This window comes from Oncorhynchus tshawytscha, unplaced genomic scaffold, assembly GCF_018296145.1.
Source record: "Oncorhynchus tshawytscha isolate Ot180627B unplaced genomic scaffold, Otsh_v2.0 Un_contig_6599_pilon_pilon, whole genome shotgun sequence".
Classification (NCBI taxonomy): domain Eukaryota; kingdom Metazoa; phylum Chordata; class Actinopteri; order Salmoniformes; family Salmonidae; genus Oncorhynchus; species Oncorhynchus tshawytscha.
In genome coordinates, this window is record NW_024608296.1 from 40872 (window position 1) to 53863 (window position 12992).

At 40.7% G+C, this 12992-nt stretch overlaps 1 protein-coding gene across 2 annotated transcripts; it reads left to right on the plus strand.

Annotated features, from left to right (window-relative positions):
* The first annotated feature begins 5684 nt into the window (after nt 1-5684).
* On the plus strand, nt 5685-8104 carry LOC112239578 (zymogen granule membrane protein 16-like). Of its 2 annotated transcripts, none has more exons than XM_042313012.1 (5): nt 5685-5813; nt 6127-6144; nt 6291-6343; nt 6618-6786; nt 7104-8104. In XM_042313012.1, exons 3-5 carry the CDS (start codon nt 6292-6294, stop codon nt 7468-7470), a joined length of 588 nt encoding a protein of 195 aa, XP_042168946.1. In that variant the 5' UTR covers nt 5685-5813; nt 6127-6144; nt 6291; the 3' UTR covers nt 7471-8104. The 2 variants fall into 2 exon arrangements, with proteins under 2 accessions (XP_042168946.1, XP_042168945.1); XM_042313011.1 differs by having other exon boundaries at nt 5685-5809.
* Nucleotides 8105-12992: the final 4888 nt, after the last annotated feature.

A 12992-nucleotide genomic window follows, 5' to 3' on the forward strand; every position in this document is an offset into this window, starting at 1 on the left:
TGCTCATCAGGAAAGGCTTGGGGAAGTAATGGCAGTTCCTGGTACATGTGTTTTTATAGCGAACAACCAGTTGAAATTGAAAGAGTTACAATCATCTGTCTTCTGCTTTGATTGATGAATAGATAATGTGTTGTCGGATGCTGAATGTCATGTTTTTCTTGAGCCTGGTTGGCCAATAAGTTTAACTGGGGTTGGCTAAGATAATCCTGCCAAAAGATGTCAAACCAGTAGATGGTTCATGTAAGACAGTTAAAAATATTGTTTTGGGAATCTTGTAGGTACTGTACATCTACAGATAGGAGGGCTTACGAGGCAGGGTGCAATAGTACGTAGGATTACTTGAAGAATATACATACGTGGAGTTATAATCATAACTCATTCTCATCTCAAATGGAAGAGCAGCTACAGACTCATCATCAGAGTTGACTAACAAGACTAAAGGTGACTATTTTATTTTTCATATTCTAACATTACACTATCGTAAGCAGCATGAGTCCATGGACCCATCCTGCCTGGTGTCAACGGTACAGGCTGGTGGCGGTGGAGAACCGCTGTCCAATCTGCAGTAACTGCGTGATGCCATTGTGTGAGCATGGACCAACATCCCTGTGGAATGTTTCCAACTTGTAGAATCCATGCCCCAAAGAATTCAGGCTGTGTTGGAGGCAAAGGGTCTCCAACCCGGGACTAGATGGGGAAGCCTAATAAACTGTCCGATGAGTTTATAATTAGTTAATAATATGCATAATGGTATACATTGATGCTTTTTTCTTGTTATGACAACATATCTCTCCTATATTGGCCACATTAAATCAAATTAAATCAAATGTATTTATAAAGTCCTTATAACATCAGCTGATATCTCAAAGGGCTGTACAGAAACCCAGCCTAAAACCCCAAACAGCAAGCAATGCAGATGTAGAAGGACGGTGGCTAGGAAAAACTCCCTAGAAAGGCCAGAACCTAGGAAGAAACCTAGAGAGGAACCAGTCCTCTTCTGTTTGTGCCAGGTGGAGATTATAACAGAACATGGCCAAGATGTTCAAATGTTCATAGATGACCAGCAGGGTCAAATAATAATAATCACAGTGGTTGTCGAGGGTGCAACAGTTCAGCACCTCAGGAGTAAATGTCAGTTGGCTTTTCATAGACGATTATTCAGAGTATCTCTACCGCTCCTGCTGTCTCTAGAGAGTTGAAAACAGCAGGTCTGGGACAGGTAGTATGTCTGGTGAATAGTCCAGGGTTCCATATCCGCAAGCAGAACAGTTGAAACTGGAGCAGCAGCACGGCCAGGTGGACTGGGGACAGCACGGAGTCATCAGGCCAGGTAGTCCTGAGGCATGGTCCTAGGGCTCAGGTCCTCCGAGAGAAGAGAGAAAGAAAGAATTAGAAGAGAGCATACTTAAATTCACACAGGACACCGGATTAAACAGGAGAAACACTCCAGATATAACAGACTGACCCTAGCCCCTCGACACATAAACTACTGCAGCATAAATACTGGAGGCTGAGACAGCAGGGTTCGGGAAACACTGTGGCCCAGTCCGACGATACCCCCGACAGGGCCAAACAGGCAGGATATAATCCCACCCACTTTGTCAAAGCACAGCCCACACATCACTAGAGGGATATCTTCAACCACTAGAGGGATATCTTCAACGACCATCCTGATACAAGGCCGAGTATAGCCCACAAAGATTGGCACAACCCAAGGGGGGGCGCCAACCTCGACAGGAAGATCACATCAGTGACTCAACCCACTCAAGTGACGCACCCTTCCTAGGGACGACATGGAAGAGCACCAGTAAGCCAGTAACTCAGCCCCTGTAATAGGGTTAGAGGCAGAGAATCCCAGTGGAGAGAGAGGAACCAGCCAGGCAGAGACAGCAAGGGCGGTTCGTTGCTCCAGTGCCTTTACGTTCACCTTCACACTCCTGGGCCAGACTACACTCAATCATAGGACCTACTGAAGAGATGAGTCTTCAAAAAATACTTAACTTCTCTAGGGTAGGGGGCAGCATTGGACATTTTGGTTGAAAAGCATGCCCAAATTAAACTGCCTGCTACTCAGCCATAAAAGCTAGAATATGCATATAATTAGTAGATATGGATTGAAAACACTCTGACGTTTCTAAAACTGTTTGAATGATGTCTGTGAGTATAACAGCACTCATATGGCAGGCAAAAACCTGAGAAAAAATCCAACCAGGAAGTGGGAAATCTGAGGTTTGTAGTTTTTCATCTCTTGGCCTATCGAATAAACAGTGTCTATGGGGTCATATTGCACTTCCTAAGGCTTCCACTAGATGTCAACAGTCTTTAGAACCTTGTTTGATGCTTCTACTGTGAAGTGGGGAGGGGAATGAGAGGGGATTGAGTCAGAGGTCTGCCAGAGAGCCACGAGCTCAGTCTCGCGCGTTCACGTGAGAGCGAGCTCTGTTCCATTGCAATTCTACAGACAAAGAAATTCTCCGGTTGAAACATTATTGAAGATTTATGTTAAAAACATCCTAAAGATTGAATCTATACTTCATTTGACATGTTTCTACGGACTGTAATAATAACTTTTTGGACTTTTCATATGTTCTTTCCACTGGATTTGCACGCGCGTTGTGAGTTTGGATTGTGTATTGAACGCGCAAACAACAAGGAGGTATTTGGACATAAATGATGGACATTATCGAATAAAACAAACATTTATTGTGGCACTGGGATTCCTGGGAGTGCATTCTCATGAAGATCATCAAAGGTAAGTGATTCATTTGATCTATATTTCTGCTTTTTGTGACTCCTCTCTTTGGCTGGAAAAATGGGTGAGTTTTTCTGTGAGTTGGTGGTGACCTAACATAATCGTTTGGTTTGCTTTCATCATAAAGCCTTTTTGAAATCGGACACTGTGGCTGTATTTACAACAAGTTTATCTTTAAAATGGTGTAAAATACATGTATGTTTGAGGAATTTTAATTATGGGATTTCTGTTGTTTTGAATTTGGCGCCCTGCAGTTTCACTGGCTGTTGACCGTCCCACGTACCCTAGAGAGATTAAAGGTTGAGAACGAGTCTGCGTCTCTCACATTGGTAGGCAGACAATTCCGTAAAAATGGAGCTCTATAATAGAAAGCCCCACATCCAACGGTTTGTGTAGAAATTCTAGGGACAGTTAGGAGGCCTGTGTCTTGTGACCGTAGCGTACGTGTAGGTATGTAGAGCAGGACCAAATCAGAGAGATTGGTAGGAGCAAGCTCATGTAATGCTTTGTAGGTTAGCAGTAAAACCTGGAAACCAAATTATGGGCTCAATTAGTCCTGCTAACAGAACTTATTCATCAAACCAATCAACACACAACTATTCTCCATAAAACAATGCACCATAGTCTCATTATAAGAACCCTGTTCCTAGAGAACTACTATCCTGTAGCTTTTCATTCCAACCCTAATCTAGCACACCTGATTCTACTAATTCACTGGTTTATAAGATAAATAAGGTTAGTTACAACTGGGGTTTGAGTGAAAACCTCCAGAAGGGTATCTCTTGTGACGTTGTCCTGTAGAATATTCATAATGATCTTTTTTTGTTTTAAGTCCGCTATACACCCAAATGGTATGAAGGCCAAAAGGTCACTGGGACACTCCATAGTAACCTTCATCAAACGCACATCCACTTTGTTGTTCGCATTGTTAATTTATGATTATAAACTTGGTGGTTCAAGCCCTGAATGCTGATTGGCTGACAGCTGTGGACTATCATACCAAATACCACGGTTATGACAAAACATTTATTCTACTGCTCTAATTACGTTGGTAACCAGTTTATAATAGCAATAAGGCACTGGGGTTTGTGATATATGGCCAATATACCACGGCTAAGGGCCGTATCCAGGCAAACCACGTTGAGTCATGCTCAACAACAGCCCTTAGCCGTAGTATATTTGCAATATACCACACCCCCGGTTAACAATGCAACAGGTGGGTCTAATTCTGAATGCTGATTGTTTAAAAGGGGGAGGCATGTATGCTAGTGGTTAGAGTGTTTAACCGTCAGTTCAGTCAAGTTCAAGTGTACGGAAACAAACGATTATAGGATGAAAGTCTACAGAAGTTTATAGACGAAAATAGCTACCTTGACCTGAACTCAAAAAAACTACATTTCAAAACAAGAGAAGACACACAAAAAAAACGACATGGTTTGTTTCATAGTTCTGCAAATTCTGTGTCAGCTACAACTAAAGATGAGGAGACTGATTCTAAAATATAATAACTTGAATTCAAAAATGTTCTTGTGTTGTCCAGCAGACCAATGAGAACTATCGTGCCAGTCAACCAGCGGTTTTCCTTGCCCCTATTTTTCCCAACCTCTGTTCATTTCTATTCCTCCTGGATTCGACCCTTGCCTGTCCTGACTCCGAACCCGCCTGCCTGACCACTCTGCCTGTTCTGACTACCAGCCTGCCTATCCCCTTGTATACTGTTTTGGACTCAGATCTAGTTTCTGACCCCTGCCTGGCCTGACTTCGAGACTGCCTATCGCCTGGTACTGTTTGGTCTCTGACCTGGTTTATGAACTCTCGCCTGTCCCCGACTTGTCTTTGCCTACTCTCTTTGTTATAATAAATATCGGAGCTCAACCATCTGCCTCCTGAGTCCGCATTTGGGTCTCGCCTTGTGCCCTTATAGTAAGGGGAGCTACCAGCTGGGCACAGACGACAATTCAAAGTCTACTCCACATTGGTTCAACATAATTTCATTAAAATGATGTGGAAACAACGTTTGTTCAACCAGTTTGTGCCCAATGGGTAGTTATTGAGATAAATTCACAATTTATCCCAACTAAAAGAAAATAGATAACTCAACTTACATACAGAAAAGTTGTTCAAATTACAATTTTGATTTATATTGACCTTTTAACTTATCTTTTCTTAAATGTATTTTTATTTTTTAGCACTTAAGTCCTACATTATATATTTGTATTAATGTGTTAATTGAACTATCAAGTATTATGGATAGGTAGTCACAAGTGCCTCGGGGTATTTCACCTTGTCATCTGTATACAAACTTTTATTTTAGCACTTTGTAGCTCCTACTGATATTTATCTGGTTCATCTGCAGAAAAATAAATCAGATTGTTATCCTGTAGTAACATGAACAGGTTGCCAGTGATTTAATGGAGATGTGAGTATTGTAACAGACTGCAGAAAATGTTGGACAATAATGGAGACGAAAAATTGAGAATCTCGTCTGCACATCTAGAATTAAATTGAAATACGTGTACTGAAACAAATATTCTACAATAAAAAAAGGTATTTGAGCAAACCAATAAACTAACCACCCTATTAATTACAAGATCCACTTGTCTTTTTCAGCATGTTAATGTTTGAAGGGAAGGAGTTCCTCTTGGTGTAATAAAACAACTGAAGATTGGGAGACTGATTTTGAGCGATTTTTGTACACATTCATAAAATCTTGGTACATTCTTGAAATTGTTTGGTTGTTAAATTGTATTTTCCTTTTAATCCCTATTTCAGATCATTAATTTGTTACAATTCAAAAGAACACAATTATTATTTCCTTATAGTACTTCCTTGATACTCCCTCCCAAAGTAGCCTCGACCAATTAGAAAACAATGTCTGACTTCTCAATAGTGACTGACTAAACGTGTTCTTTGTCATGCTCCTTCCATCTAGAACTGATGGAATGTTCAGCAGGTATAAATGCAGTTCTTAGAGGAAGCAGTAGACTAGAAGGACCTGGCAGAGACAGAGAGACAAGAAGCTTTCACAGGTTTTCACACACATCTCAAGATAGCACTGTGGGTAACTACTCAACTAACTCAATAGAAAATGTGCACTTGTTTTTAATGCATAATACTGGTGTGGGAAATGTTATGAAGTTAATACTCATTATCTCTTGGTACTTGGGCACAAACATTTTGGCCCTTTTGCCACTAAATTTAAATTCAATGATCTGACATTATTTTAATGTGACAGTAGCTTAGCACTGCAAGAGCGATTGTAGTAAACAAGAGGAGGTTCAACTTTTTAGAGCTTTTTATAACATTTCACATTCAACAATGGTTTGTTGTTTGTTACATCACAATTCAAAAGGTTATTTTCTTTTCCCTCCTAGGAAACACTGACCTGACAGGTAAAATGACTTATTTGTTTTGACAAACTACTATGAAAAACATTATTAACTACATTATTTCAAGTTTTGCCATTTAAAGTGAAACGTAATGAGAGTGAAATTGACTGAAATTAAAGGTCTTAAGTGTTGATGCCTCACTTTTGCAGAATGTTCTTAATCCTGGTTGTCACAATGTTCTTGGCTGGCTGCTTGGCTTTGCGTGAGTTATAAGAATACAATTCTGAATTATAATGATTAAATAATAGCTTTTGTGCTTTCACCAATTTGCCTTTTTCAGTTAGACTTAGGAGTTCTTCTTTGAGACATAAACTAATGTATTAAATCATTGCAGAATGCACTTTAGTTAGTTGATCTGCACTTTATTCATAATGTAAAGATCTTTCAGAAATGTGTTGTTAAAAATAAAATGATGTATATAAATATGTATGATTAATATAGTAAATATAGTAAACATTTTGCCCATGTTATTTTAGCCATCAAAGACCCCTACTCGTATTCCTCTGCGGTGGGTCAGGGACTTGGCACCCCATTTGCTTCCTACGGTGAGGGACGCATCACGGGAGTCAGAGTGTGGGAGACCAACAACAACTACTACTACTACTACTACTACTACAACTACAACAGCAACAACTACATCAGCGGGTGAGCAGACCCTGACATCACTGACTCAGTCCAACTACACTACCCAACAAACACCACTGACTCAGTCCAACTACACTACCCAACAAACACCACTGACTCAGTCCAACTACACTACCCAACAAATACTTTCTTTCTTTCTTTCTTTCTTTGTTGTGTTTATTACATATTCAGTTTATGACCAAACAATATTGTTATCATATTTAACCCAGAGTACAATGTAAAATGTAATTCCTTGATATTCTCTGACGCTACCTGCTGTCTCGGTCTGAATGTGCCTTATCAAAACACAACCAACGTGAAAAGCTTCCTCTTTTTAGGTTCCAGCTGAGATACGGCAACACCTGGTCTCCTGTGTTCGGTAACGAAGGGAGTGTAAAGCAGGTGATGGAGCTGTTTAATGATGAGGCCATCGTCGAGGTGTCTGGGAAGTACAACCCATCAGACTACATCTGCTACCTGGTGTTAACCACCAACATGGGGCGCACTCTGTCAGCCGGCATGCCCAACCAGGTCTCCTTCAACTTCTACCCAACCAACATGGGCAATGAGCTGAGGATCCTCAGCGGTCGCTTCAACGGTGCCGGGATCACCTCCATCGGAGCCCACTGGGGATTGGTGGACATGGAAGGGGCTGGAAACAGTACTCTGGAAACAGCACTGGAAACAGTAACTCCTATTTTTTAGGGAAAAAAGTATGTCTTGCTCTTTGGGATGGCATCCCAGATACAGATTAAGCCTAATCCTGGACTAGTTACTTTCAATGGAGATTCTCCATTCAACATGCTTTTTAGTCCAGGAGTAAACTTAATCTGGGTCCAGGAAACTGACCTTATATGTTGGACGGATGTTTGACAGACGCTGACAGAACTGTTTTTATTTCACTATCTGATGGATGCTTCATGAGTATTTAAAAGAAATTAATTTGAATGTTTTGAGTACTTTGGAAGTATTTTTGAGGTGATTCCTCACTTGAAGCAGTACAAAAATACTTAACATTCAAATTCATTCAGTTCAAATTCTCATGAAGCATCCATCAGATAGGAATATTAAAACAGTCCTGTCAGCGTGGGTCACAGACCACATGCGTTGTTACACATGTTTTGAGGATATCACAATTTATCACAATAAAGGACAGAATCAAAAGGGATTTAAAGGATTAATTATATCTTTGATTAATGGAACAATCAAATATTATGGGGAGATAATAGTGTCTCAGGGTGTTTCACCTTCACTATTTTATACACGCTGCATTTGTTATTTGTTGTTCCTTTTCTGCTATATCTGCTTCTGGACATTTTAATAAAAAGCATATCTTTAATCATTATATTTCATTGTATTCCTTTTGATAAGAAAATATATACAGTAGTGGCCAGAAGCTACGATAAACTAATCTGTCATCTTAACAAACCCTACCTCAATGGTGTCAATAAGGAACTACATTTATAACAGCAAGACCGTTAAAACGCCTATCAAATAGTAATGAAGGGAAAAATATGGACAGTTACACATCGGGATATCATTTTCCACTATATATCATGTTGTATCGCATCAACAATATCAAACTATTATTTTTGTGTTAGTTGGCTGTCCCCGCACCAAAACTCTTGTTTTCCTTCAGAGACAGTTCAACGTTTTAAATAGAAAGCACATATTTGGAGGAAATGTTATTTCCATTATTTTCTCATGCTTTCTAGTCTCTCTGCCACAGACAAATAGTGAGCAATGTTTGGAACATCGAATCACAATAAAATCACAGTATATAACCACAATAAGTGTAGAATCATGAGAATCGTAATACATATCATATCAACACCATATAATTGTGACAATATGGGGCTGCATAGTGTTTTAGTTAAAGCTAAAGTCTGAGATTTGGGAAGCTGTTCAATGTTCAGCTGTATATCAAAACAAGTGGTGGGGAGGTACACCACTTTATTACGAATCACAGACTGTGTGGATGGTCTAGATTAGACAGTTTGATAGATGTGGTTTATACAGTATATGGATGGTCTAGATTAGACAGTTTGATAGATGGGGTTTATACAGTATAGGGATGGTCTAGATTAGACAGTTTGATAGATGTGGTTTATACAGTATATGGATAGTCTAGATTAGACAGTTTGATAGATGGGGTTTATACAGTATATGGATGGTCTAGATTAGACAGTTTGATAGATGGGGTTTATACAGTATATGGATGGTCTAGATTAGACAGTTTGATAGATGGGGTTTATACAGTATATGGATGGTCTAGATTAGACAGTTTGATAGATGGGGTTTATACAGTATATGGATGCTTCAACAGTCTTCAACTGCTTAACTAGTTTTGGTGAGATAGAATGAAAGTAGGAAAAAAAAAATATTGTCTTTGTTTTACAGAATAAATCTGTGGTTCCTTGAAACTTTGTCTTAGTCCCAGTAAATCCGAGCTAATTTGAGGAACAGACATCGATTTAAATGGGGAAAAAATGATATGGATTTTTGCTATTTGCATTTATCGTAATGGGGATGATACTGCAATGGGATGGTTGCAAATCTTAAAGAAATTATGTGATTTTTTAAATGATAGTTGTTAAACCATGAACAATGCTACATTATAGCTTATTATAGAGTCTAAAATGTTAGCTTGACTACTGCTTCACTACTGTATATTCAGACCAGAATCACTAAATAATCTGAGTAAATGTATCCCCTGTATTAGACCCTCAAGGCATCACAAAGCACAACCTGCACAACATTTCAAATGATGTACAGTAGGTGTTTTTGACAAGTTTTCAGTGTATATATACTGAACAACAACAAAAAACTCAACATGTAAAGTGTTGGTCCCATGTTTCCCAAACAATTTCCACAAACACAAAAAACCTATTTCTGAAATGTGTTTTGTTTACATCGGTTAGTGAGCATTTCAACTTTGCCAAGACAGGTGTGGCATATCGGGAAGCTGAATAAACAGCATGATCATTACACAGGTGCACCTTTGCTGGGGACGTTCAAAGGCCACTCTAAAATGTGCAGTTGTGTCACACAACACAATGCCACAGGCATTTCAAGTTGAGGGAGCGTGCAACTGAAATGCTGACTGCAGGAATGTCCACTAGCATTGTTGCCAGAGAAGATAATGTTAATTTCTCTACCATAAGCCGTCTTCAATGCCATTTTAGAGAATTTGGCAGTACTTCCAACCGGCCTCATAACTTCAGACCACATGTAACCACACCAGCCCAGGACCTCCACATCTGGCTTCTTCCCCTGAGGGATCGTCTGAGACCAGCCACCCGGAGAGTTGATGAAACTGTGGGTTTGCACAACCAAATAATTTCTGCACAAACTGTCAGAAACCGTCTCAGGGAAGCTCATCTGTGTAATCGTCGTTCTCACCAGGGTCTTGACCTGACTGCAGTTTGGCAACGTACCTGATTTATGTGGGCAAATGCTCACCTTCAATGGCCACTGGCCCGCTGGAGAAGTGTGATCTTCACAGATAAATCTCGGTTTCAACTATACCGGCCAGATGGCAGTCGTGTGGGTGAGAGGTTTGCTGATGTCAACATTGTGATTAGAGTGCCCCATGGTGGCGCTGGGGTTATGGTATGGGCAGGAATAAGCAGACAACGAACACAATTGCATTTTTATCGATGGCAATTTGAATGCACAGAGATACCGTGACGAGATCCTGAGGACCATTGTTGTGCCATCCGTCCACTGCCTTCACCTCATGTTTCCTCATGATAATGCATGGCCCAATATCACAAGGATCTGTACACAAATCTTGGAAGCTGAAAATGTCCTAGTTCTTCCATGGCCTGCATACTCACAAGACATGTCCCCCATTGAACATGTTTGGAATGCTCTGGACCAGCGTGTACAAAAGCATGTTCCACTTCTCGCCAACATCCAGCAACTTTGCACAGCCATTGAAGAGGAGTGGGACAACATTCCACAGGCCACAATCAACGGCCTGATCAACTGTTAAGAGAATTTTGTTCTCAATGTTCATAAACTGAACTTCAATTAAAATACTCTGTCTGTTACTAAGAATTTACAAGGTTTTAGGCCAGTCTACCATAGTCAGCAGGTTTATTTATGAGAGCCCTGCCTATCATTTTCTGTACATTGGTCCAGATACCTCACATTTCGTCATAAATGTCCCTCCTCCTCTCAGAAACAATGACAATATAGTTCACAAGTCTTCTCCTACTCATACATTGTCTGCCACCTGTTATACAATCTACCACAAGCCCAAGGTCTCTCCCCTCCCTGGGTGGGGACAGAATGTCCTGTAAGGAACACAGTAGTACAGCTTGTCTGTCGATAGCTATTCTTATCATTTGTTTCACACTTGCACCCTGCTTACATACCAAAAGGGAACAAAAAGTCCTAGTTCTAATTCTGACTAGAACTACACACAACAGATTTAGATTTATGATTCTAATGAATTTCATACAATCATACAGTCACAGGATAGAGTTCTGTTAGTTATAGTTCTACGTTAAACGTATACATCATTTAGTCATTATTCATAAAATTCATAACATCAACTCTATGTGAAGGAGATATGTCGCGCTGCATCAGGTAAATGGTGGTCACACCAGATACTGATTGGTTTTCTGATCCCCACCCCTACATTTTTAAGGTATCTGTGATCAACAGATGCATATCTGTATTCCCAATCATGAGAAATCCTTAGGGCCTAATTTATTTATTTCAATTGATTGATTTCCTTATATGAACTGTAACTGAGTAAAATCTTTGAAATTGTTGCATGTTGCATTTATATTTTTGATCAGTGTAGCAAACTTGTAGCTAGCCTAATCATGAACCATAATCCCAACTCATGACGTTACTACCCTGCATGAATCTGCAGGTAGCTAACCAACTCTGCACACTGAGTTCCGACGCCGACAGAGATGGCCACCTCGCTTCGCGTTCCTAGGAAACTATGCAGTTTTTTGTTTTTTTACGTGTTATTTCTACCATTAGTACCCCAGGTCATCTTAGGTTTCATTACATACAGTCAAGAAGAACTACTGAATATAAGAGCAGCGTCAACTCACCATCAGTACGACCAAGAATATGACTTTCGCGAAGTAGATCCTGTGTTCTGCCTTTCACCCAGGACAACGGAATGGATCCCAGCCGGCGACCCAAAAAAACGACTTCGTAAAAGAGGGAAACAAAGCGGTCTTCTGGTCAGACTCCGGAAGCGGGCACATCGTGCACCACTCCCCAGTATACTTCTCGCCAATGTCCAGTCTCTTGACAACAAGGTTGATGAAATCCGAGCAAGGGTAGCATTCCAGAGGGACATCAGAGACTGTAACGTTCTTTGCTTCACGGAAACATGGCTCACTGGAGAGACGCTATCGGAGTCGGTGCAGCCAGCTGGTTTCTCCACGCATCGCGCCGACAGAAACAAACATCTTTCTGGTAAGAAGAGGGGCGGGGGCGTATGCCTTATGGCTAACGAGACGTGGTGTGGTCACAAAAGCATACAGGAACTCAAGTCCTTCTGTTCACCTGATTTAGAATTTCTCACAATCAAATGTCGACCGCATTATCTACCAAGGGAATTCTCTTCGATTATAATCACAGCCATATATATTCCCCCCCAAGCAGACACATCGATGGCTCTGAACGAACTTTATTTGACTCTTTGCAAACTGGGATCCATACATCCTGAGGCTGCATTCATTGTAGCTGAGGATTTTAACAAGGCTAATCTGAAAACAAGACTCCCTAAATTGTATCAGCATATCGATTGCGCAACCAGGGCTGGCAAAACCTTGGATCACTGCTATTCTAACTTCCGCGACGCATATAAGGCCCTGCCCCGCCCTCCTTTCGGAAAAGCTGACCACGACTCCATTTTGTTAATCCCTGCCTACAGACAGAAACTAAAACAAGAAGCTCCCACGCTGAGGTCTGTTCAACGCTGGTCCGACCAATCTGATTCCACACTCCAAGACTGCTTCCATCACGTGGACTGGGATATGTTTCGTATTGCGTCAGACAACAACATTGACGAATACGCTGATTCGGTGTGCGAGTTCATTAGAACGTGCGTTGAAGATGTTGTTCCCATAGCAACGATTAAAACATTCCCAAACCAGAAACCGTGGATTGATGGCAGCATTCGCGTGAAACTGAAAGCGCGAACCACTGCTTTTAATCAGGGCAAGGTGACCGGTAACATGACCGAATAC

Coding starts and splice junctions, on each gene's coding strand:
- LOC112239578 (XM_042313012.1), top strand. CDS start 6,292: ATGTTCTTAATCCTGGTTGTCACAATGTTCTTGGCTGGCTGCTTGGCT. Junction 6,344..6,617: donor GGCTGGCTGCTTGGCTTTGC/GTGAGTTATAAG, acceptor ATGTTATTTTAG/CCATCAAAGACCCCTACTCG. Junction 6,787..7,103: donor AGCAACAACTACATCAGCGG/GTGAGCAGACCC, acceptor TCCTCTTTTTAG/GTTCCAGCTGAGATACGGCA.